General features: G+C 45.3%; 1 protein-coding gene across 1 annotated transcript; it reads right to left on the bottom strand.

Moving 5' to 3' along the window:
- Positions 1–1,524: 1,524 nt before the first annotated feature.
- On the bottom strand, positions 1,525–19,671 carry LOC140425586 (cholecystokinin-like). Its single transcript, XM_072510050.1, has 3 exons — positions 19,375–19,671; positions 13,588–13,833; positions 1,525–1,934 (listed from the first exon to the last, which is right to left on the bottom strand). Exons 2-3 carry the CDS (start codon positions 13,829–13,831, stop codon positions 1,798–1,800), a joined length of 381 nt encoding a protein of 126 aa, XP_072366151.1. The 5' UTR covers positions 13,832–13,833; positions 19,375–19,671; the 3' UTR covers positions 1,525–1,797.
- Positions 19,672–27,206: the final 7,535 nt, after the last annotated feature.

Genomic DNA, 27,206 nt, shown 5'->3' with positions numbered 1-27,206 from the left:
AAGGTGTCTAGCGTGCAGAAACATAACAGCATATATACAAAGGAACTATTTATAAGTCCAGTCGTTGAGGCTGTCATCGGATTCTTGTGGACCGCCTGAGACGTGGAGGCGGAGATGATGGTGTCTTGACCGGTTGGCATGCAGCCAGATTGGTGGCCTCATGGAGCGAGGTGTCCGGATAGGGCAGAACGACGTCTGGGAATGTGAGATCCGGTGGTGGGCAGGCAAATTTGCGTCGTGCCCTTCTGTTGCACCATCCGCCATGCGAACCACGAACAACCTGGGAGCAGCCTGTCGAACAACAACAGCTGGAGCTGACCAGCCTCCACCAGGCAACTTGATGCGAACAGCGTCCTTCAGAGAGAGCACCGGCAGATCAGTAGCGTGAGCATCATATGTCAGCTTCTGCCGGGTTCTGATCTGCTCCATCTTTTGCAGCACTGGAAGGTGATCCAGGTCAGGTACATGAATGACCGGAACAGTCGTCCTCCGGATCGGTGACGGGACACGATTCCAAGTCGAGCAGCCCCTGCTGCACACTTCGAACTCGTCTGCGTTGCAACTGGTATCGCTGGTCCCCTGTCGGAGGTGCAGATCTACACAAAGCCGCATAATGGCCAAGCTTCGTGCAGTTGAGACATCGCCTGCCTCTTGCAGGGCATTGCTGCTTTAAATGGGCGGTGCCGCAGTTGGGGCACATCATCAAGTCGATGTCGTGCCGCTCGGCGTGTCGTCGCACATGCGGAGTATGGTCAGCCGCCGCTCGTACCTGCGCAGTGTAGTCTTTGGCCGCTTTGTTCTCTTGGCAGTGCATTCCAGACCTTACCCATTCACTGTGTGGAAAATACTTTTGTCATATCACTTTTGATGCCTTTGCCAATCACGTGCCAAGTACAAGGAGACCTGCAAGTAGAATATGAAGATGGGGGCATTGACATTGCCAACTGACAGACAGCCATCACCCAGCTTTGATCACTGGAGGCTGACTGTTGTGAGGGGCATGGTAAAAGTTGGTCAAATATGCATACGGTAGAGAAAGTTCCTATAGCCACTGAGGTACTTGGTGAGAATGAGTAAGTAGCAGGTTATCACTGCACCCACAGTTGGGAATGGGGCCAAAGAGATCTGGCAAAATTGTCACTATGGGAAGGTATCCAGATATCACAGGATATAGATTAATAAATATTAAGAAGGAAAATAAGATGGAACATATTTTTGGGGCAGGATCCTAATGTTTTTTTGGGGAAGACCTGAGTATTATAGTAGGGAATGTGAAGGCAGCACTAATCCAAGGAAAAGGCATTTTTGGAGTTTCTTTGCAACTCATGGGAATGCGCAAACTCCACATGGAGAGTGACCGGGGCCAGGATCGAACCCGGGTCCTCGGCGCCGTGAGGCAGTAGTGCTAACCACTGCGTCACTGTGCCGCCCATTTCCAGGACTAATAACCCCCACCTTTGAGCATGACAATTAATCCTTTGTATCCATTTTCTTCATAATAGATAATTAAAACAGTGAACAAAGTTTCTGTTTTGCTTCTTTTATTGTGATGTACGAAACGTTGACAGATGAGATGCTGAATTATTTCAATCTTGTATCATTAGTATTCATAAGAAACTGGGCTGAGCCAGACGATTCTGCAAAACCCTGCATATATGTATTGCATCATACAATCTCACAAACAAATTCACATTAAGTACCATAATAAATAGAATTTAAAACACTAATTTTTAAGACACCAAATTAAAGTTTTTCTTTTGTACAGAAGTGGGGGGGGGGTGTGTTTGTGGGTTTTTTTTACGCTGCGTATTCATATTCTTCAGCACTGCGTCGACCGAAATCCATCCATCCCACATAATCGCGATCACTTATCCTGTGATTGGGATCCAGGTTCTGCAATTTGGATCCCACCGGGGTGCCTCTACCCAAAGACCCTGGAGCAGACAAACAATGAAATTAGATCTGCAATATGTTGTATTTAATCTCAATTTCATTCAGTTTAACAACGTAAGAAATAGACCAATTGGTTCTTCGAACCTGCTTCATCACTCACCAGGATCAAGGCGGAGGTTCCACCTCAACTCCACATTCCCGCATTATTCCCCATGAAATGAAAATCGCTTATTGGCACAAGTAGGCTTCAAATGAAGTTACTGTGAAAAGCCCCTAGTCGCCACATTCCGGCGCCTGTTCGGTGAGGCTGGTACGGGAATTGAACCGTGCTGCTGGCCTGCCTTGGTCTGCTTTCAAAGCCAGCAACTTAGCCTTGTGCTAAACAGCCCCTTGGCGTAATCCCTTGGCACCCAGAAATCATAGAATCCTTACATAGAATCCCTGCAGTGCAGAAGGAGGTCATTCAGCCCATCGAATCTGCACCAACCCTCTGAAAGAACATCCTACCCAGGCCCACTGCCCGCACTATCCCTGAAACCCCACCTAACATGCCCATCGTTGGACACTAAAGGACAATTTATCATGGCCAATCCACCTAACCTGCACATCTTTGGACTGTGGAAGGAAACTGGAGCACCCGGAGGAAACCCACGCAGACACGGGGAGATCGTGCAGACTCCACACAGTCACCCGAGGCTGGAATTGAACTCGGGGGGCCCCTGGCACGATGAGGCAGCAGTGCTAACCACTGAGCCAGCCTGGCACCTATCAACCTCCGTCTTGAAGACGCTCGATGAATGAGCATCCACCGTTCTCTGGAACGAAGAAATGCAACTATTCACAACCGTTTGAGGTGAAGAAATTTCTCATCTCGGTCCTGAGTCATCGAGGCAAACAGAAGAGCTGGGGAAGTCTGAGGGGACAACAGTTCAGTAGATTTATGCCACTGGGACGTGGGTTCAAATCCAGCTCCTAGCAAAGGGATAGAAGGATCTATTGGTTAGCAGGAAGGTTACTGCCTGAAATAATTTAAGAGTCTCAACCATATCCCTAGTTAGTCTTGAATTCACTGCATAAAACTGCTCACAACGTGACTCAAATCAATAGTCTTGATCGGAAACTGTAAGAGATGCATCCTGGGGAATGAAAGGCAATGCTTCATAGAATTTACAGTGCAGAAGGAGACCATTCCGCCCATCGAGCCTGCACCGGCTCTTGGAAAGAGCACCCTACCCAAGGTCCACACCTCCACCCTATCCCCATAACCCAGTAACCCCACCCAACACTAAGGGCAATTTTGGACACTAAGGGCAATTTATCATGGCCTAACCTGCACATCTTTGGACTGTGGGAGGAAACCGGAGCACCCGGAGGAAACCCACGCAGACACGGGGAGATCGTGCAGACTCCACACAGTCACCCGAGGCTGGAATTGAACTCGGGGGGCCCCTGGCACGATGAGGCAGCAGTGCTAACCACTGAGCCAGCCTGGCACCTATCAACCTCCGTCTTGAAGACGCTCGATGAATGAGCATCCACCGTTCTCTGGAACGAAGAAATGCAACTATTCACAACCGTTTGAGGTGAAGAAATTTCTCATCTCGGTCCTGAGTCATCGAGGCAAACAGAAGAGCTGGGGAAGTCTGAGGGGACAACAGTTCAGTAGATTTATGCCACTGGGACGTGGGTTCAAATCCAGCTCCTAGCAAAGGGATAGAAGGATCTATTGGTTAGCAGGAAGGTTACTGCCTGAAATAATTTAAGAGTCTCAACCATATCCCTAGTTAGTCTTGAATTCACTGCATAAAACTGCTCACAACGTGACTCAAATCAATAGTCTTGATCGGAAACTGTAAGAGATGCATCCTGGGGAATGAAAGGCAATGCTTCATAGAATTTACAGTGCAGAAGGAGACCATTCCGCCCATCGAGCCTGCACCGGCTCTTGGAAAGAGCACCCTACCCAAGGTCCACACCTCCACCCTATCCCCATAACCCAGTAACCCCACCCAACACTAAGGGCAATTTTGGACACTAAGGGCAATTTATCATGGCCTAACCTGCACATCTTTGGACTGTGGGAGGAAACCGGAGCACCCGGAGGAAACCCATGCACACATGGGGAGGATGTGCAGACTCCGCACAGGCAGTGACCCAAGCCGGAATCGAACCTGGGACCCTGGAACTGTGAAGCAATTGTGCTATCCACAATGCTACCGTGCTGTAGAAGATGTTGTATTGGTTTAATCTAACTGTGCTGTATCTTGCATCAGAGTGTCTGTTGAAGATGAGACTAGGTTTTAACTTAATTAAAACCCATTCACTTACAGTTAAAATCAGGCAGGTGTCAGTGATGAAACATTTCTTGTCACAACACAGGTATATCTAATCTTGAGTATCTAAGTTAGCTCTGAAAGATCCTTTCTTAAAAATGACCCGATGCACAAATACATATTGCTAATACAGCAAGTGAGAACTCCAAAACCCCATGTCAGGGTGATAAGACCCAGGTTGCCCTTGTACAGTGAATTCGCAACGCAAACCACTGTAATCAAAATAAAGGGGAAGGGATGATTTTTCTGAGGTTGAAACACTGTAATCGAGATGGGATAATCCATTGGTGTATTTAAAAAGCACATTCGCAGCGACCCAAGCCTAGTAGGCATTCGCTTTCTATTTGAGAATTTGGTGATGGTCGCAGGGCCCAGGACTCCAAAATTGAAAATGAAATAGAGAAGGCAAATAGAGAAGCAAGTGGTTAGATGAAGCAGATCACTCTTCAAACTTGTGGTTAGAGGTGGTGTAATAAATGGAGTATTTTGTCGGAGGGAGAAAAGACTGGAAGAACTGGTCAAATATTTCATAAAATGTGCTATATTTTGAGAGTCAACATTCTAACTCCATACACCGTACTGCACACACTTTTCAACAGGGGCAGGTAGTCACAGGGAGAGGAGGATGGTCTGAGACATTGACCAACTTCTAGATTTTATGCGTGATGGATTTCGTCTACCAACAACTATTGTGAAAACTAGATTCACAGCTTGTTTTAATCTTACCTTCAGGAATATGAGACGCGTTATGGAGCTTAGAAACATAAATTTTCCCGACGGCTTACATCGGTAGACAGAGCAGCCGTGTTCCAAAGTACATGGTTGACCAGAGGCATGAAAAAATCTAAACCCTTGTCAGTAATGTGTATGGTCAAGGTCGCAATTTGTCCTTTTTTTCCATCAACAGTTATCTCAAATCGAATGCATGCAGATTAAGCAGTTAAACCTCTTGTTTGTATGCTGCTACCCAGTTGACAATAAGCAGTATCTATTTTCGATTGGCGGACTATGAATTAGAATTCTTTCAGTGATTAAGCCATCCTCTTCATCTTAGGTCTGGACTTAACTCCTGTGTTGAATATACTCCATGTGCCTGTAAAACTGACGTTTATTCCTGTGATTTACCTGCTTATTTAAACTTGAAATGCTACTGATTTATAGATAATATAACTTTTTCTGTCCACTACAACTTTTCTAGTTTAACTTAATTTTGAATTGTCTGTATTTCAAAGGCACGTAGAGTCAGAATTCTCCTAAACAGCCTGTCAGATCTTTAAATGATGCAGGATTGTTTTTTTAAATTAACATTTTTGTTGGAATATAAAAAGTGCCCATCTTCTCCAAAACGGTATTCTTGTCTACATTTAATAACAACTTCTACAAACTAGAATTGTGGAAGCACCTATTGCCAATACTTCCAAGGAGAAAATATCCAATTACTTCATGACTTTGCATGTTATCATAAATATCCAGCAGATTAGTCATGCACTTATGTTCCGGAGAATTGCATTCACAATTTGCTAATGTATAAAATAAGAATTACTTTGTCCTAACCAGATGGCGCAATTGTTATTCAATTACATATTTAGTGTTCAACAGAAACAAGCTACTCTTTTATCATTGAAATGTGAAAGCTTTTTGATTGCAAATATACTTTGAAAACGACAGTAGAATTTCATATCAAGCATGATTGTTGTTTTAATTTAATGAAAGCAAATGACTTCACAACACATTATGTCATGGTGATTCTATTACAGGGAAGGGAAATGAAAACTTCTGTATTTGGTTAAAAAGGAGAAAGGGAGAATCAACAGACAGGAACCTTGTTCACCATGATGATACCTTGCTGTAGGTAGACTTTTAGAGATGTAACTGAGTGATCTGGACCATCTCCCTCATTGAACTTCCATCCAGCCCAGATTTTAAGCAAGTGTCTAGTGGATACTCAGACCATGCTCCTTCTTTTGTTCTGCATCCTCCACCACAGCTAGAGTACTGTGTGCATTTCTGGTCACCACACTATAGGAAAGATGTGATTGCACGAGAGAGGTTGCAGAGGAGATTCATCGGGATGTCACCTGGGCTGGGGCGTTTCAGCTACGAAGAGAGGCTGGATAGGCTGGGGTTGTTTTCCTTCGAGCAGAGAAGGCTGAGGGGAGACCTCATTGAGGTGTACAAAATTATGAGGGACATGGATAAGGTAAATAGGAAGATAATTTACCTCTTAATAGAGGAGTCAATTTCCAGGAGACATAGTTTTAAGATAAGAGGCAGGAGATTTGAGAAGATTTGAGGAAAAACCTTTTCCCCCAGAGGGTGGTGGATATCTGGAACTCACTGACCGAAAGGGTAGACGAATCGGGAACCCTCACAACATTTAAGAAACATTTAGATGAGCACTTGAAACGTCATAGATTACAAGGCTCCAGACCCAGTGCTGGAAAGTGGGATTAGAATAGCTAGGTGCTTGATGGCCAGTGACTTGCTGTGCTGTGAAACTCTATGACCATGCTTTTGAATGATAAGGTCATTAGTTTCTGTGGCCATAGAATAGGCTATAAGACTGGAAACTGGCGCAAAATGGATTTCACAAAAGGCGCGCGTACTTGAAGACTTCAACTAAGGCTAGGTGAAAATCGCTAGGCCTCATCCACATAAACTAGTGGACTACAAACACTAATTTGGCATCTCACTGCATTAGTTGGCACCTCAGCAACCTCAGCTGGTTCAACTGGCAAGCTGCTCTTCAAAGAAGCAATAGGAGGACATTGAGGGGAAATAATTTTACCCAGACAGTGGTGGGGGTCTGGAATTCACTGCCTCAAAGGGTTGAAGAGACAGAAATCCTCACAACATTTTTATTTAATGTACATGGATATGCATTTGAAGTACTGGATTAGGCTGGATAGCTTTTTCTCGGCTGGGGCAGACATGACGGGAATTCTTGTGTAGATTTCTCTGATTGTACACAAGGCTTGGCAGGTGAGCTTGGGGTGGGGTCTGTTGGGGCGGTGAACCAGAGGCAGGGAGAAGTTTGAGCCCGCACAAATGTTGTGAAGTCAAGAGGAGCACTCATAATGCCAACTGGCTTCACATTAATGTGTGTAATTAAAAGGAAGGTAACTTGCATTTTCATTGCTGGTATCCAACTCTGCCCCTTTTAGGACCACTGGATATGCCACTGTAAGACCCTGTAAAATATGTGGCTATACTCCACCTATTTTATGGCAAACTTGGAAGAGGGGGGTCTTAATATATTCAACAAACCTTATGCCTGTTCAAGCAGACACCCTGTGTGCTTGGATACTGTGGCTTCTAGAGTGGCAATCAATGCATTTACACGGTAAAATGGGCACCTTAAAATGTCATGAAGGCATTGAAAATAAGCAAAATGCATGTGCTCCTCCAATCATACAGGACTTGTCCCGTTGTGACGGCTTTTATTGACTCCTTACGTTGGACTTTTTGTTGCCAATGTTTGAAGTAAAGGTCTCCAACCTTTTGGAATGGGTCAGATTAATCCTAGGCCTCAAACAATTTGTTCCTTTTTGAGATGTCCCAGCACATGACAGAGATGGGAGTTGGATCCGTCAGGAAATATTGCCCAGCTGTCCTAATCTGGACAAACATACAAAAAAAAGGGATTTCTATAATTTTCGATGACAAGATATCAGTTCCATACTTCCCTAAACATCGAAAGGAGGGCCAGAAAAACAGGCAAAAATAGACAGTGTGGAACGTCAACTTACAAGGGGGTAAGGGCAAACATTGGAATTATACACCGACCCCTGCCTACTGGTGAAACATTTCTGCATCAAAGTCTAAAACATTGTTGTTCTCAGTAATATTCCGATGTTTTTTCATTAGTGTAACACCTGCCCTGCCCAAAGGCAGGTTCTTGGCTTTTCTGTCTGCTGGTGCTTCATCCTGGGCCATTTTCATCAGTAGAGGCTTGCCATTGCCTTCCACTCTCAGTTTCAGGGGCATGGAGGCCTGTGGCCTGCCTCAGCCAGAATGGGAATCGAACCCTGACTGTTGGCATTGTTCTGAATCACACATTCTCAACAACTGGGCTAACCAACCCTCCTGTAGTGCTTCTCCGATGATCAAGGCAAATACCCTAGACCAGACACTGAGATCATCAATTCAAAGTGTCAACGTCCGCCCCCTGGAGCAACGTCAGAGGCCTAATCACCCATAAAATAACCTGGATTTGAATTAACCAATGTTTCACTGTGGGGGTGGGGGGGTGGGGGGGGGGTGGGGGGGGGGGGGGTGGGGGGGGGGGGGTGGGTGGGGGGGGGGGGGGGGGGGTGGGTGGGGGGGGTGGGGTGGGGGGGTGGGGGTGGGGGGGGGGGTGGGGGGGGGGGGGTGGGGGGGTGGGGGTGGGGGGGGTGGGGGTGGGGGGGGTGGGGGGGTGGGGGGGGGTGACCCACCATTACTTGCACACGGAGCTGAAGCAGATCATTTTCACTGACAGCTGCTACTTCTGAGACACCCACAGCTTTGGTTTTGGGGTGGGGAGGGGGGGGGGGGGAGAGGGGGGGTTTGGTGATGGTGGAAGATTCCAGAGAAAAATAAAGATATTGCAGTCTTCTCCAGCGCATGCACTGAGGGAAGCACAGAACACTACCTCCCCCAATAAGGTTGTTCATGCAACAGGTGTTATCATCTGTCAGACTAAAGCCCCCAACCACCAAAGGTGCCCCAACAATTGCTCTGAATAACTGACCCTGCCTTCAAGTGATTGGGCACAGGGTTACCTGAAGAAGCTGATAATGCGAAGAAAGGGCATTGCTGTACCAAAGCTACAAACACATAGCCATGTAGGAAAGTGTGACAGACAGGAGTTATAGAGACGTGGTCACGCACAAGGTGCAGGCAGGCAGATGGGTGACTACTAGAAAGGGCAGGCAGTCAGTGCAGGAATCCCTCGTGGCTGTCCCCCTCTCGAACAAATAGACCATTATTGATACTGTTGGGAGGGGATGCCCTATCAGGGGAAAACAATAGCAGCAACCAGAGCAGTGGCACCATGGCTGGCTCTGTTGTTCAGCAGGGAGGGTCAAAGAGCAGAAGAGCAATAGTCATAGGGGACTCCATAGTCAGGGCTCAGATAGTCACTTTTGTGGTCTTGAAAAAGACTCCAGGATGGTCTGTTGCCTCATTGGCGCCAGGGTCCGGGATGTCACTGAACAGCTGCAGGGCATCCTGAAGGGGGAGGGAGATAAATCAGAGATCATGGTACATGGTGGTATCAATGACATAGGTAGAAAGAGGGATGAGGTCTTGCATCAAGAATTCAGGGAGTTAGGCAATAGATTAAAGAGTAGGACCTCTCAAGTTGTAATCTCTGGATTACTCCCAGTGCCACATGTTAGTGAGTACAGGAATAGGAGAATAGCATAGATGAATGCGTGTCTTAAGAGTTGGTGCAGAAGGGAGGGTTTTAGATTGCTGGACCATTGGGACTGTTGTTGGCGAAGGCGGGATCTGTAGAAGTGGGACAGTCTGCATCTAAACCAGAGGGGGACTAACATCCTTGCTGACGGGTTTGCTAGTGCTGTTGGGAAAAGTTTAAACTAGTTTGGCAGCAGGTGGGGACGCAGACTGATAGCAGAATAGGGACACAGTATAACATAGAAAAGGAACCAGGTCAGAGGGAATATAGCGGTAGTAAGCTTCAAGGGAGTAAGACAAGGCTGGATGGCGTCCACTTTAATGCCAGGAGTAATAAAAGTAAAACGGATGAATTAAGGGCAATGATTGACACGTGTAATTATAATATAATAGCTATTACAGAGACATGATTGAGTGAGGGGCAGGATTGACAGCTCAACATCCCGGGATATAGAATCTTCAGGCAAGACAGAGGAGGGGGTAAAAGAGGAGGAGGCATTGCATTATTAGTTAAAGAGGCCATTACTGCAGTGAGGAGAGATGATATCTTGGAGAAGGCATCAAATGAAGCTTTCTGGGTAGAACTTAGGAATAAAAGATGGACAGCTACGTTGCTAGGTGTTTATTACAGACCTCCAGATAGTCAGCAGGAAATTGAGGAGCAAATATGTGCGCAATTCGCGGAGGTGTGTAAAAATAAGAGGGTAATTATATTAGGGGATTTCAACTTTCCCAAAATTAATTGGGATAACCATCATGTTAAGGGCTTAGATAGAGTAGAGTTCTTAAAATGTATACAGAATAACTTTTTAAGTCAATATGTAAAGGATCCAACAAGGAACGGTGCACTGCTGGACCTAGTTCTGGGAAATGAAGCCAGACAGATGATTGATGTGATGGTGGGGGAGCATTTTAGTGATAGTGACCACAACATGGTGCAATTTAAGTTGGTTATTGTCAAAGAAATAGACAAGTTGTAAATAAAGGTTTTGCATTGGGGGAGAGTTGGTTTTAACAAAATAAGGCAAAATTAGCAGGATCTGGCCAAGGTAGACTGGAAAGAGTTACTTGTGGGGAAATCTACAGAAGAGCAGTGGAGGGGGGAGCGTTCAAAGATGAAATAGGGAGGGTACAGGCCCAATATAGGGTGATAGGAAGGCGTAACAAACCGAAAGAACCATGGATGACCAGAGACATTCAAGATCTGATGAGAAGGAAAAGAGAGACTTTTAACAAGTATAAGGAGAGCAAGTCTGCAGAGGCATTAGTGGAGTACAGAAAGTGCAAGATGGAGCTTAAGAAATCAATTAGGGGGCAGCACGGTGACGCAGTGGTTAGCATTGCTTCTTCACGGTGCCGAGGTCCCAGGTTCGATCTTGGCTCTGGGTCACTGTCCATGTGGAGTTTGCACATTCTCCCCGTGTTTGCGTGTGTTTCGCCCCCACAACCCAAAAGATGTGCAGGGTAGGTGGATTGGCCATGCTAAATTGCCCCTTAATTGGAAAAAATGAATTGGGTATTCTAAATTTATTTTAAAAAAATAAATCAATTAGGACAGCAAAGAGATATGAGAAAGCTCTGGCTGGTAAAGTAGGAAAAATCCCAAGATATTCTATAAGTACATCAATGGGAAGAGGAGAATCAGGGAAAGAGTAGGGCCCATTAGGGACCATGGGTGAAATCTGTGGGTGGAGCAGAGGACATTGGCAGGGTGTTGAACGAATATTTCACATCTGTCTTCACCCAAGAGAATGAGGAGGTAGTTATGGAACTCGGAGAGAGACTGTGAGGTTGTTGAGCCAACTGTCCTAGGGAGTGACAAGGTATTGGGGGCATTGTTCGGCTTACAAGTGGACAAATCTCCAGGTCCAGATGAATTGTGTCCCAGGATGCTGTGGGAGGCGAGGGAGGAGATTACAGGGGCTCTGACCCAAATTTTTAATTCCTCTCTGGCCTCGGGGGAGGTGCCAGAGGATTGGAGAACAGCTAATGTGGTTCCACTATTTCAGAAATGTTGTAGAGACAAGCCAGGGAACTACAGACCAGTAAGTCTCCCATCAGTGGTTGGAAGCTCCTGGAGAATATTCTGAAGAAGGGAATCTATCGCCACTTGGAGAGGCAAAGTTTGATCAGGGATGGTCAGCATGGCTTTGTCAGAAGCAGGTCATGACTGAATTTTTTGAGCATGTAATCAAGTGTGTAGATAAGGGTACTGCAGTTGATGTAGTTTACATGGATTTCAGCAAAGGATCCACATGGAAGAATTATTAAGAAGGCAAATGCATATGGGATACAGGGTGATTTGATAAGGTGGATTCATGATTGGCTGAACATTAGGAGCCGGGGGTGATGATAGATGGTTGCTTTAGTGCCTGGACGCCGTTGACCAGTTGTGTACCACTGGGATCTGTGCTTGACCCCCTATTGTTTGTCATTTATAAAAATAACATAGATGACTATGTGGGGGGTAGGATTAGTAAGTTTGCGGATGACACAAAAATTAGCCGGGTGATTAACAGTGAGGTTGAGTGTCTTGGATTATGGGAAGATATAGACGGGATGGTCAAATAGACAGATACGTGGCAGATGGAATTTAACACTGAAAAGTGTGAGGTGATACAATTTGGAAGGAGTCATTTGACAGGGAAATATTCAATGAATGCCCTGACGCTGGGAAGTTCTGAAGAACAAAGGGACCTTGGCCATAGATCTCTGAAGGCAGAATTGCAAGTTAATAGGATGGTGAAAAAGGCTTGTGGGACACTCACTTTTATCAATCGGGGTATAGATTACAAAAGAATATACAACTCATGTTGGAGTTGTATAGACCTTTGGTGAGGCCACAGCTGGAGTACGGTGTGCAATTCTGGTCGTCACATTATAGGAAGGATGGAAGGGGTGTAGAGAGGATGCACCAAAATTATACCTTGGATGGAACATTTAAGTTATAAAGAGAGGTTGGATAGGCTTGGGGTGTTTTCGATGGAGTAGAGAAGACTTTTTTACCCAAAAAGTGGTGACGGTCTGGAAGGCACTGCCTAGGACGATGGTAGAGGCAGGTTGCCTCACACCCTTTAAAAAGCACCTGGATGAGTACTTGGCACGTCATAACATTCAAGGCTATGGGCCAAGCGCTGGCATTGGGTAGCGCTGGCATAAGGGCAGCACGGTAGCACTGTGGATAGCACAATTGCTTCACAGCTCCAGGGTCCCAGGTTCGATTCCGGCTTGGGTCACTGTCTGTGCGGAGTCTGCACATCCTCCCCGTGTGTGCGTGGGTTTCCTCCGGGTGCTCCGGTTTCCTCCCACAGCCCAAAGATGTGCAGGTTAGGTGGATTGGCCGTGATAAATTGCCCTTAGTGTCCAAAATTGCCCTTAGTGTTGGGTGGGGTTGCTGGGTTGTGGGGATGGGGTGGAGGTGTTGACCTTGGGTAGGGTGCTCTTTCCAAGAGCCGGTGCAGACTCGATGGGCCGGGTGGCCTCCTTCTGCACTGTAAATTCTATGAAATGGGATTAGGTGGGTTGGTCAGGGTCTTTCAATGTGCCGGTGCAGACTCGATGGGCCGAAGGGCCTCTTCTGCACTGTAGAATTCTATTATCCCAAGAGTTGGAGTATTTTTCAGAGGGTTCTGAAAGGATGGTAATTGCCCATTGGGAACTCCAAACTTCCTGAACAATTCCCACACAATCATTACATCAGGATTGCCAAGGAATCTCTAGGTCCATCTTTTGGGGTATGTCCAGTCTCCCATGATCTGCGTTACTGGATGTTCTGAGCCATTGAGTTTTGTTGATGGATGTAAAGATACCCACATCAATCTAGTGATTATGGTAAAATGCACAAAGATTCAATCATTTATATGTTAAATCACTTGCATTCAGTAAGTAATTGCAGAAAATGTGGAACTATTAAGCTTCACGGTACATTTGGCAGTTTGACTGTGCAGTCGGTGTCGCTCACCTTTCCTGACTTGCTGAAGGTATTGTGTGAGCAGGGCTCCCAAGTTTGCTCTTTGCTCACTGCTGTGGAAGGGTTTCACCTGGTCGCTGGACTGGGCTTCCCGAACCTGCCTTTGGTGCATGTCGACGCTTTGCTTCAGCTCACTTCCGATTGGACTACCATCGTCAGACCCATTGATGAGTCTGCCAATGCAGCCCGAGGAGAGGACCACGAGAAACACACACACACAGATTCCACTGTTCATAGCTGCAATGAAAGGGAAAGTGAACAAGCTGCGGTGAAATCTGGTCTCTTCGATTAGGTATACATCAGCCTTAAGCAGTCAAAATGTTTTCAAACACTTATTCTATTATAATAATCTTTATTGTTACACGGGTGGCACGGTAGCACAGTGGTTAGCATTGTTGCTTCACAGCGCCAGGGTCCCAGGTTCGATCCTGGCTTGGGTCAGTGTCTGTGTGGAGTCTGCACGTTCTCCGTGTCTGCGTGGGTTTCCTCCGGGTGCTCCAGTTTCCTCCCACAAGTCCCGGACGACGTGCTTGTTAGGTGAATTGGACATTCTGAATTCTCCCTCGTGTACCCGAACAAGCGCCGGAGTGTGTTGACTAGGGGATTTTCACAGTAACTTCATTGCAGTGTTAATGTAAGCCTACTTGTGACACTAAAAGATTATTAGTAAATGAATTCATTTAATTACAAGTAGGATTACATTAATACTGCAATGAAGTAACTGTGAATAGCCCGGAGGGAGAATTCAGAATGTCCAAATTACCTAACAGCATGTTTTTGGGGACTTGTGGGAGGAATCCAAGTGGGAAGCATTCATATACATAGCACATAATGTCCAATAACAGCCAACATTTAATGAGTAACTAATTTAACTTTCTCAGTATTTGCTACAAATATTTTTTGTCATCCGGGACTATGTCGCTGGCCACAGCAGTTTATAAACACTGCACCAGAAAGATCGAGACATTTTTAAAACCTGAATTGTTGCTTGAAGGTAGAGTTGAGTTTAGATCTTACTGTCCTAATTTCTGGGCCAAGTGCCTCTGTTTGTATTTATCAGTTTGACTCAATCCTTGAAGGTGACCTTACACTATAGGGCTGGCTGTATTTTTAGTAAGTTTTCTCTGTCTTTCTCTTCGTCAAGGTGAGAAATAGTAACACAAGGGATTGCAATATTTTCAGCAAAAGGGTATGAACAATGAGCGATGTCAGTTAAATGCAGAATAAATTACACTGCTCCAGCACCACTCCCAGTACCCAACCTTAACTGTCATTACAATCTTCGGGACGGATTTGTACAATATTCTGCTCTTTAAAATTGAAAAACCACTGGGACCACAGTGAGATTTCTTAACGTCAGAACATTCAAGCGGCAGGTGACCACAAGCCTGGGGGGAGGGGGGGGGGGGGGGGGGGGAGAGACAACACCCTCTATACCCAAATGTTCCACAATGCGATCACCCAATATGAATTTGGTCTACCCCGTGTAGAGCGCGCATCCTGAGCAGCGAACGCCAGCTACGCTAACATTGAAGAGTGTTGGTGAATTGCTGTTGCACTCGAAGGAGTATTTGGGACCCTTAGATTGTGGGGAGGGAGGGGGTGAAAGTACAGGGGTCGCATCTCCTGGGAAGGTGCCTGGAACTGGCATTTCATTTCCCCGTCTGTAAGGTCGAAATTAAGTCGATGTTGCTGTGGACAGACCGCCTGTTCTGAGTTCCTCCTGCTTGTTCGTCAGCTGCTTTGGAAATGAATCGTTTGACAGGGTTTTGAGAAATTATTAACCCACCGTAAAATAAAGAGACTTCCCAACAACCCCGTGACAAATAAATCCCGTTCGGGAGAGAAACAAACGGAATTTGCTGCAATTAGTAAAGTCGATTGAACATATTGCGCTTGGCTGAAGTTAACTGGGTTTTACTAATAATTATTAGAAAGTGACCATTTCATAAAGCGCTTATATATTTGGAAAATAGACGCAGGCTATTGGATTATAAAGTGGGGAGTCCTCTCACTATTCTGACCTTCATTGGGTGTGTGGATTTTCATTGCAAAACTAATGATAAACTCATCGGTTGAGATTAGCTCAGACCGGAGCTTCTGTATATTGTTAACCAGCAACTAACAATAGTTCAGATTGTGAACCTGGATGAACGCCTCCCAACTTCTAACTTGGCATGTGTGTAGTTCGTGAGTTCATAATACCCAGCTAATGGAACTCCTGTGCGGTACACTCCAGGGTTCTTTCATATGACCTCCTGGTATATACGGGACAGCAGTTTTATGACAAGATGGACCGAATGGTCTCTCTCATCCCCACAGGTCTTTTTTGAAAATTGATCTTGCAGTGAAGAAGTTACGCAGCAGCTCTGCTATCACTTAAAACCCGCCAATAACAGAAGACAGTGCAGATGGAGATGAGCTGCACGGCCAGTGGGTAAAACAGACTTGACTATGCCTCCCCCAAAAAAACAAGGATCACTCATCCGATCGCCACCCTGTCAAAATTCTCAAGCAACGATGGGTCGGGGTTGAGTTGACTGCTTCTCACACACTAAAAGAACTTTTCTTTCTCTGACGCCCTGTTAACTTTTCCATAGAGCCGGTGCAAACGCGATGGGCCTAATGGCCTCCTTCTGCTCTGTAAATTCTATGATAACCCACGGAGCAAGCGGGCCACTCCTCGCTCAATCACCCACCCTCTCTTCACAGCCTCCTACTCCCAGAGCTCCTTCCACACCACCACTGACCCAGCAAAGTCAACCAGCATCCTCCCTTCCTTCTCTGAGTCTTTGGTAATCTGGGGCTGGTTTAGCACAGTGGGCTAAGACAGCTGGCTTATAATGCAGAACAAGACCAGCAGCGCGGGTTCCAGCCTCCCCGAACAGGCGCCGGAATGTGGCGACTAGGGGCATTTCACAGTAACTGCATTGAAGCCTACTTGTGACAATAAGTGTTGTTATTATTAATAGTCAACTCAGTCCAAGTTGTCCATTTCAATCTGTCATTGGAATGACATAAAGTGTAATGAAATGAAAATCGCTTATTGTCACAAGTAGGCTTCAAATGAAGTTACTGTGAAAAGCCCCTAGTCGCCACATTCCGGCGCCTGTTCGGGGAGGCTGGTAACCATTCTGCAGTTGCCATTTATACCTCCTCAAGACCCATCTTTTGTGGTCTGTCGACAGCAACATCGACTTAATTTCGACCTTACAGACAGGGAAATGGAATGCCAGTTCCAGGCACCTTCCCAGGAGATGCGACCCCTGTACTTTCACCCCCTCCCTCCCCACAATCTAAGGGTCCCAAATACTCTTTTGAGTGAAACAACAATTCACCAACACTCTTCAATGTTAGCGTAGTTTGCGTTCGCTGCTCAGGATGCGCTCTCTACACGGGGCAGACCAAATTCATATTGGGTGATCGCATTGTGGAACATTTGGGTATAGAGGGTGTTGTCTCTTCCCCCCCCCCCCCTCTTGTGGTCACCTGCCGCTTGAATGTTCTGGCCCTCAACATTGATCACAATTCGCAAATTATACACATCAGGCACAATTCTGCACAGACAAACTGAAGAATTTGTGGTGCAAACCACAAACAACAGGGTTATAACGGTGCACTTCTGTTATGGCAAGTGTAATATTTATTCAAGTTATGTGACAACATTTCTCTCTTCAGCTTCCTCGTTCTAATATCTCACCATAAAGTAAATATTTGGACACCTTAGTGCCCTGCTGAAGACCACAATTCGCAAAGAGTGGTTTTATATTTTGAAATAAATGTATTTGAAAATATGCAAACTCTTGTCTTGGCTCCTGTCCTCCAGAACTGTTCTAATGAGGCTGAGGTTTGATATAATCTCACAGGCGCTTCACACTGAATTCAGCAACTTTCCCCTGATAACCACTGACCCATTATTTTGCTGTTGCGAACGATTCTGCAGTTGCCATTTATACCTCCTTAAGACCCATCTTTTGTTTCTTTACTTCATAATAATCTTTATTGTCATAAGTAGGCTTACATTAACACTGCAACAAAGCCACCGTGAAAATCCCCTCGTCGCCACACTCTGACGCCTGTTCGGATACACTGAGGGAGAATTCAGAATGTCCAAATTACCTAACAGCGCGTCTTTCGGGACTTGTGGGAGGAAACCGGAGCACCCGGAGGAAACCCACGCAGACACGGGGAGAACGTGCAGACTCCGCACAGGCAGTGACCCAAGCCGGGAGTCGAACCTGGGACCTTGGTGCTGTGAAGCCACAGTGCTAATCACTGTGCTACCATGCCGCCCCATTACCATCTCCTTTTGCCACCCATCGTGATCCCTTTTATCATTTAAGCTCTGCTGCCTACCGGATTTGTCCCCACCCCCCATACCTTGCCTCTGGATGCCCCCCGCTTCCACTTTTACCCTACCTCTGGATTTGCTTATCATCTCTTAAATATTTCCAGTTTTAGTACAAGACATTGACCTTAAATATTAACTCCATTTCCCTCTGGCCAGATGTTTCCAGACCCTGCTGTGTATTTCCAGCATTTGCCCTTTTTTATTGCAGGTTTTCTGTGTTTTGCCTTTGTGCTGGAAGTATTCACATCTGCTCTCCTCATTTATACAATATGCAATGCTCTGCCTGCAATGCTGCCTTTTTTCGATGGAAGGACAGGTCAGGATTCATTGAGCTCTTGTGCTACCTTTACTCTGCATCTACTGGCGCAAGAACCGACCTTTCCGTTATACCAGACAAAGGCATGAAGTGAAGGTAGCATGGCTTCCTTACCGTGGGTCTTCACTGTGTGTCTAAACCATTGCACGCTCGTCCCCTACGAGTCATATACTTCCAGCCAACTCTTCCTTTTTCAGTGATCGTGTGCAAAAGCAGAATGTTACACAAATTGGACAATTCACTATGAAGAATGGAATTAAGCTTATGCCCTGTTGAGATCTCGTTCATCCATTCTTGCAAACATTGCTCGCCACTGAGCAAGCCCATCAACACCTAATTTGGAGATGGCTTGCACATAGCTTTCAGCGTCATATTTTCTGCACATGTTTGTACCAGAATGTTGCTACTGGATTTGGCATTTACTAATCGAAAATCTGGTCTGTTGATTGAACAATTTAAATGGATGTTACAGTCTGTTAACGCAAGCGCCCCTTGTGGGACCTGGACCATTGGCGACACGTTAAGAAATCTCACTGTGGTCCCAGTGTGAACCAACAGATTGGCGACCAGTCAAATTCTCATTGAACATTCGACTGGGTCACTTAAAAGGACTCAATTCCCAACCCCAACAATCCACTGATCTGATTTCGTTCCACACAACAATTTCTGCTTTGAATGAACGCTCCAAAGGAAAAGGCGGCTAGCCTCCAAACTCCACTTAATAAACATGCACTTGCTAACTCCGGGGAGAGCATGTTCTGGAATAAGTCTTAACTCAAACCTCTAGAGAACCTCAGTGTTTGAGAAAGAGAGCAGGAGTGCGACTGGTGCCAAACAGTCAGGGGGTGGAAATCATTCTCCCCCACCCCCTCCCGCAAGCGGCTGAGGGATATGGACAAGGATTTATTGGGGGGAAATAAGTTAGTGATGTCCCTCGCGTTAACATTCCCTAGTCGCCCCAGGACAGGTCAATTTCCTAGCTGGTTTCTATATTTCTAGAATATCAGAAAGGCTTTTTCTCTCTCCACAAATCTGATTTAGTAACCTCGACACTAGAGTTTTGCAACAACAATAATGCCCACTGAGACTACAAGCGGAGACAGAATCCTACCCGTTCGTGCGCTGCTCCTCGATGCTGCACTCGGAGGTGAAGTTGCTTCTTTTAGGGGGGAGGGGGGGATGGACTCGCTGCTGGTTGGCAGGAGTCGCTATTTATAAGTCAGGAGAGGAGGGGAGGGAAGGCAATCTCTATCTTGGCGGAGATTGACGTGCAGAAGTTTGGGGAAAAAAAACACGAGAACGAAGTTGTTGAGTCGGTGACGCCAGCGAACGAGTCCAGATTGGGAGGAGAAAAAGGATGGGAAGATTTGGTGCTGAGGAGGGAGGGAAGGCGAGGAGGAGGAGGAGGGAGAAGAGAGGGAGGGAAAGGGGAGGGGAGGGAGGGAGGAGCGGGGGGGACGAGTGGGAGGGAAGGGGGAGGAGTGGGAGGGAGGGAGGGGGGGGAGTGGAAGGGAGGGAGGGGAGGTGTGGGAGGGAGGGGGAGAGGGAGGGGGAGGAGGGGGAGGGAGGGAGGGGGAGGCGTGGGAGGGCGGGGAGGGGAGGGGGAAGGGGAGGGAGGGGGAGGGGAAGGGGAGGGGGACGAGGGGAGGGGAAAGGGGAGGGGAAGGGGGTGGAGGGAGGGGAGGGGTGAGGGGAGAGGACGAGAGGGAGGGAGAGGAGGAGGGGAGGAGGAGGGGGGAGACAGGGGAGGAGGTGTGGGGGTTGGAGGGATGGGGGGAGAGGGGAGGAGGGGGGAGAGGGGAGGAGGGGGTGAAGGGGAGCAGAGGGTGGAGGGGAGGGGGGTGAAGGGGAGCAGAGGGTGGAGGGGAGGGGGGTGAAGGGGTGGGGAGCAGGGGGTGGAGGGGAGGAGGTAGGGGTGGGCGAGTATGGGGGAGGGAGGGGGAGAGGAGGAGGGAGGGAGGGAGGGGGAAGGGAGAGGATGGGGGGGGGGGAGAAGGGAGAGGAGGGGAGCGGGCAGGGGAGGGAGGGGGCTCAGAGTGACTGAGCTGCTGGGGGGCAGAGTGGATTCCCGGCTGCTGCCTTCATGTTTCTCCCGGGGTGGGTGGAGAGAGGGTTAAATCCGCTTTCTCTAATCAGGTCTCAAACCTGGTCACACATTCCTTGTCATTGGACTGACGTCGATATGTAAATACCCCCACCCGCCCCAGACTTGTGATTCATTGGACTGATAATATTTTAGGAAATATGTTCATATTATTAACCATTGTGTGTGTGTGTCTTCATTGAGAGTTTGCCACTGTCTACACCAGCACAGTGTGAGTGGGAGAGATACTCTGATAGGATCTGCTCACCCCTTTAGTGTCATTCTCACTATAAGAGAGGGGATCTACACACTGACTCGGGGAGTCGCTCCAACACGCGCTTTTGTTGCAAAATACAGTGAGGGCCATTTAATGGCAAGTCAAATCTCAACTTTAACATTTTTTCTGTTTAAAAAATAAATAAATTTAGTTTTGCAAATATCAGCCACTCTCAGGAGTGAGGCCGAGGGAGGGTCCGGGAGACTGGGCAGGAGCCGAGAGGGACCGGCGGGAGGCGACAGCGAGCCAGGACTAACAACTGGCAGAGATAAATGGTCGGCGTTAGAATGATACATTCATTCATTCATTCAGTCACCCAGAGCAGAGAGTGAGGAGAGAAGTGCGAAGTGTCTGGGATGCTGCCTTTCCACATTTGCTATTCCAGCCTCTATTCTGCATCTGCAAGAGTAAACGGGCTTGCCAAATTTGATGCCAAGATCAAAAAGCTGCCCAGTTGTCGAAAGTAGGTATCAATTGCCTATTAAAAAAAGTACTTCCTGCTAAATGGTCTTGAACACAGCTAAGAAGTTTCGGGCCAGTGTTTAAAGTTACTGTAAACATATAGCATCTGTCTAGTCTGGTAAAAGTTGACATTCGGGAGTAATTATGATTTGTATCAGGCTGAAATGATTTTGTTGATGATTCAGTGCGAACCTTTTGGTGGCGGTTGGGCCCCTGCAAGTTATTCTTATGTGGCGCTAATAAAACAGAATAACGTCTAAACAGTTCCAGAAGGTGCGATTCACATTTATGGCGATCTTTGTAAAACAAAAATCGGAATCTCAGTATCGCGATGATGATACTGAATACCGAGGAAATAGACAAACCCTTACTATTCTCTTTCACTGTTCACCAAAGACCCATCTGGGAGTTTAACCTCCCAGCCATGATCTGGGCAGGAGTGATGCCTAGCTAAACTCAGCTCAAAAATAAATGAATTTCATTTACTAACCATAATAATAGCTTATTGTCACAAGTAGGCTTCAACAAAGTTACTGTGAAAAGTCCCTAGTCGCCACATTCCGCCGCCTGTTTGGGGAGGCCAGTACAGCAATTGAACCCACACTGCTGGCCTTGTTCTGCATTACAAGCCAGCTGTTTAGCCCACTGTGCTAAACCACCCCTGCTGAACCATCGAGTGGGGGTTTCTTAATTTGCTGTAAAGAGTGCATTAATCCTTTCTTGCCAAATCCTCAAGCAATGACCCAAATCATGGTCCAGCACTAAACACTTTTTATAACTTACAACTTAGAGCTACAGTTGGATCCATGAACATTTAATAGACATACATAAATGCAATCAGAGTTGCTTAGCAATCGAGTTGCAAACCACTAATGAGCAGATTTACTCAATAAAACGAGTAACAAGGTTACATAGTCAAGTCCGTATATCACTGTAAATTAGGGCGAATGGATACTGAATATTAGCTATTGCAATGAGCAGTGTCTAAGGTTATAAATTAGTGAGATTACATTAAGATTCTTACAAGTTAATAGCTTTGAACAGCAAATATCAATTAGCTCAAGTTCACAAGCCTGATTAAAACTATTCAGTCCTTAAACAATCTCAACCTTATTTCTCTTAGATAAATATATTAACATTCTCAAGTTTTGTGATGATTATCCCCTTTGAGACAGATTTATCTTTTCACTTTGATCTTGAATTTTGACTGAACCCACCTTCCACACAAGCTGCAATACTTGAGCTAATTCCTCTCTTACTTTTCTTGATCTCAGACTGGCTGCAATTAAGTGACTTTCTTTTGCCTAAATAACTGTTGTACCCATTATTTAACTTCTATCCCCTGACACTCTGTCTGTAAATATACCTCGATTCAGTAAGGATGCCACCTATGTCTACCAGGAAAGACAGATAGATCAGACAAAAATTATATCTGCCATGCAAACTGTTCATCAATAATTATATAAAATCTCAATATGCCCAGGACATCACTGCAAGAGTTCCTCAGAGTAGTGTCCTAGGCTCAACCACCATCAGCTGCTTCATCAATGACTTTCTTTCCATCATGATGCCAGAAGCAGGGAAGTTCGCTGTTGACTGCACAATGTTCAGCACCATTTCCTCAGATGCTGAAGCAGTCCATATCTAAATGGAATAAAACCTGGACCATACCAGGCTTGGCTTGACAAGTGGCAAGTTAATATTCACGCCACACAAGTGCCAGACAATGACCATCTCCAACAAGAGAGAATTTAACCATTGCCCAATGATATTCAATGGCATTACCATCACTGAATCCTCCATACTTAAGATCCTGGGGGTTACCATTGACCAGAAACTGAACTGGACTCACCGTATAAATATTTTGGTTACAAGAGCAGGTCAGAGGCGAGGGAGCATGCGGAGAGTAACTCACGTTTTGACCCTCAAAGCCTGTCCGTCATCTACAAAGCACAAGTCAGGAGTGTGGTGGAATACTCTCCACTTGCCTGGATGAGTGCAGCTCCAACAACGCTCAAGAAGCTTGATACCATCCAGGACAAAGCAACCCGCTTGATTGGCAACACTTTCACAAACATTCACTCACCCCCCATCGATGCACAGTGGCAGCCGTGTGTACCATCTACAAGATGCACTGCAGCAACTCACCAAGGCTCCTTAGACAGCACCTTCCGAATCCACAACTGCTACATCTAGAAGGACAATGTCAGCAGACATGTGGGAACACCACCATGTGGAAGTTCCCTTTCAAGTCACTCACCACCCTGACTTGGAAATATATCGCTGTTCCTTCACTGGCGCTGGGTCAAAATCCTGGAACGCCCTCCCTAACAGCAATATGGGTGTACCTACACCACATGGACTGCAGCGGTTCAAGAAGACAGCTCACCACCACCTTCTCAAGGGCAATTACGGATGGGCAATGAATGCTGGTCTAGCCAGAAAATCCCACATCCTGTTAATGAACGAAGAAAGGTCGTGGAGATCATTGTGGCTTTAAGATCAGTAAACAGTCTTATGTTTCAAACAATCTTTTTTTGTTTGCTTTAATATGTTAATATGTAAGAGATTTTGTTTTGTGTTGATTCAGTATCTTTGAGACATCATTTCCTGCATGCTCCTGAATATTAATTAGCTAATTTTTAGCCATACATGGAAAGAACATGCAGTCAATAATTACTTCTAATGATGTCCTGTACTTTGTATTTCGACACATGACGATAAGCATTTCAGAAATCTTAGAATACAAGGACCACATGGTGAATGAGAAGCATTTAAGAGCTAATAAAAAAATATTTGGATCAATCGTTGGTACATTAAATATGCAAAGGATGGGAAAATGTGAAATAAAATATAATTATCGATGATGCACAACAATTTTTGAAGCTATCTGAAGGCTGTTAAAATGAATTTGAATTCATTACCCTCTTTTAATTTGCATGGAATAGATTTAAGCTGTTCATTCAACAAGTAAAATTAAACAAGTAACAGACCAGTAAAATATATTCATATATCTGCCTTAGTGCATCTAATCCGCAGGAGTTTATCGATCTGTTTAAAGTAATATAAACCATGCCTATGAAATTATCTTGAGCACAGACACGATTAGCTTTCATGATCATTGTTCCTGCAGCTCCACTTTCATTGTTGATTGCGCTGTAGGTCCTAGTATTCTAAACAATTGAAGTGTCTCAGCATATGTCACAATTTTAATCAACGCTAAGTCCTGTACTGCATTTAGTTCAGTTAGAATCTTCCCTGGTTTCAGCAATTTGCTCTACTTCTCTTTCCTTTGAAGACTTCATCATGGGGTGTTTTTTCACCTCCTGGGAATGTTCCAGGAGCATGTGCGACATTTCAAGGCAGGCAGTTTACACCTTAGTAAGACCGGGACCAATGTCTTTGCAGGGAGACTTGCTAGTGCTGCTGGGAAGGATTTAAATCAGCTTGGCAGGGAGATGGGAACCAGAGGATGAATTCAGATAAGAGAGAAGCAAAGCTGGTAATGGTAGAAAGAAAAGCAGTAAATAAAATTGGAAGGCAATTGAAACAAATGGCATAAAATAGGGTCAAAACAGAGTTAAAGGCACTCTATCTGAATGCATGCAGCAATTTGAAAAAATGGAGATGAATTGATGGCACAAATAGCAGAGTAAACAGTTAGATCTAATTGCCATTACTGAGATATGACTGCCGGGTGAAGGATAAGTAAAAAGGGAAAGGAGGTGGCTTAGCACTCTTGATTAAGGATGAGATTAGTACATTAGTGAGAGAGGATCTTAGATCATAAGATCAAAATGAAGAGTCAGTTTGGGTGGAGCTAAAAAACAGCAAAGGGCAATAAATATTGTTGGAAGTTACTGATACCAACAAGTAGTGATAATGTAGGCAGTGGTATAAATCAGAGAATATAACAAGAGTAATACAGTAATCACAGGGTACTTCAATCTACATACAGACTGGGTAAACTAAATTAGCACTAATACCAGGGAGGACAAATTCCTGGAATGTATACACACTGTTTTTCTAGAACTCTATGTTTAGGAATCAACTTGGGGAGGGACTGTTTTTGATCTATTATTGTACAATGATAATAATCTCATTGTAAAAGAGGCTTTAGGGAAGAGTGACCATAACATTAAGTTTGAAAGTGACGTAGTTCTACCTAAAACTTGGATCACAAATCTTAAAAATGGAAACCATGAAGGTATGAGGCACAAGTTGGTTGTGGTAGATTTGGAAGCTACATCAAAAGGTATGACAGTAGATATACAATGACTAGCACTTAAATAATTAATACGTGGTTTGCAACAAATATACATTCATTTGAGGCACAAAAACCCAAAAGGAAAAATGATCCAACTAATGAGAGAAGTTAAAGGTTGTATTAGATCAAAGGAAGAATAAAGTTGTCAAAAAAAGTAGTAAGCCTGGGGATTGGGAGCATTTTAGAATTCAGCAAAGGAGGACTAAAAGACGATGCAGAAAGGGAGAATAGAATATGAGGGTAAATTAGTGTAGAAACATAAAGCCGACTGAAAAAGTGGTACATAAAAAAGTCTATATTAGCAAGCCGAAATGCAGGTCCAATGCAGAAAGAGACAGGAGCATTTCTAATGAGGCATTAGGAAATGGCACAGTAAGTAAAAAAAAAACTATGTGCCAGTCTTCATGCAGGAAGGTGCAAAAAACCTCCCAGAAATACTAGAGAACCAAAGGACCAGTGGGAATGAGGGGCTGAAAGAAATTAGTATTGGCAAAAAGAGTGATGCTTGAGGAATGAAAGGGACTGAAAGTTGCTAAATCTCCTGGACCCGATGATCTACATCCCAGGGTGCTGAAAGAAGTGGCTGTAGAAATTGTGGATACATTGAAGATCATATTCCAAAATTCTATAGATTCTGGAGTGGTTCCTGCAGATTGGAAGGTAGAAAATGTCACCCCATTGTTTAAGAAAGTGGGGAGAGAGAAAGTAGGGAACTACAGACCTGTTAGCCTGATATCAGTGGGAGAGAAAACATTATAATCCGTTATGAAGGATATGATGACAGAACACTGAGAAAATAATGGTAGGGTTGTGCAGAATCGGCATGGATTTGTTTTGTACACCATGAAAGAGTCCAAACCGAGTTTGATGCAAATTAAGTTTTGGTTCATTTTAACGTAACGTTAGTTACAATATACAGCAGATCCCAACCAGGTCTGTCTGTCGTTTCCATTCTTGGCTGACTTTATACAACTCCTAACCATGACTAATTTAGGGCTACCCGCCCCCTTAACGGGGGAGTTCATACTCGGTGAGACTCATGATTGTTCCCACCCCATAAGTCTTGTGCGGGTTATAACAAATTATGGAGGGGAAATCATGTTGACAAACATGTTGAAAACTTCTGAGGATCTGACTAGCAAAATAGATAAGGGGGAACCTGTGGATGCGATATTTTTGGATTTTCAGAAGACTTTCAATAAAGTCCCAAACAAGAGGTTAGTAAACAAAATCAGAGAGTATCAGCTTGGAGGTAATACACTGGCATAGATGAGAATTGGTTAAGGGACAAAAAACAGAGCAGACATAAGTGAGTTATTCTCAAGTTGGCAGGTTGTGACGAGTGATGTACCAGAAGGATCAGTGCTTGGGCTCCAGATATTCACAATCTATATCAATAATTTGGGTATGGGGACCAAATGTAATAGTTTGCTGATGACACAACAGTAGGTGGGAATGTGTGCTGTGAGGAAGAAGCAAAGAGACTTCAAGGGGATTTAGACAGACCAGGTGAGTGGCAAGAGCATGGCAGATGGAAAATAATGTGGAAAAATGTGAAGTTATCAATTTTGGTTGGGAAGGCAGAAATAGAGAGTATTTTCTAAATGGCAAGTGGTTGGGAAGTATTGATGTCCGAAGGGTGTCCTTGTTCATGAGTTGCTGAAAGCGATTATCCAGGTTCAGCAAGCAGTTAGAAAGGCAAATGGTATGTTGGGCCTTTATCGCAAGAGGATTTGACTTCAGGAATAAAGCTGGCTTGCTTCAATTGGTTAGAACCTTCGTGACACCATACCTGGAGTATTGTGGGCAGTTTTGGTCTCCTTATCTAAGGTAGGATATATTTGCCAGCGAAGG

The sequence above is a fragment of the Scyliorhinus torazame genome, chromosome 6, assembly GCF_047496885.1.
Source record: "Scyliorhinus torazame isolate Kashiwa2021f chromosome 6, sScyTor2.1, whole genome shotgun sequence".
Taxonomy (NCBI): Eukaryota; Metazoa; Chordata; class Chondrichthyes; order Carcharhiniformes; family Scyliorhinidae; genus Scyliorhinus; species Scyliorhinus torazame.
Note: the sequence above shows the minus strand (reverse complement) of the source record. Positions and strands in the feature narration are given on the sequence as shown.

Excerpts from the sequence above, each read along its gene's own strand:
- LOC140425586 (XM_072510050.1), bottom strand. The coding sequence starts at position 13,831 with ATGAACAGTGGAATCTGTGTGTGTGTGTTTCTCGTGGTCCTCTCCTCG. Across the intron at positions 1,935-13,587 it reads CCTTCAGCAAGTCAGGAAAG|GGTCTTTGGGTAGAGGCACC; the intron begins GTGAGCGACACC and ends TGTCTGCTCCAG.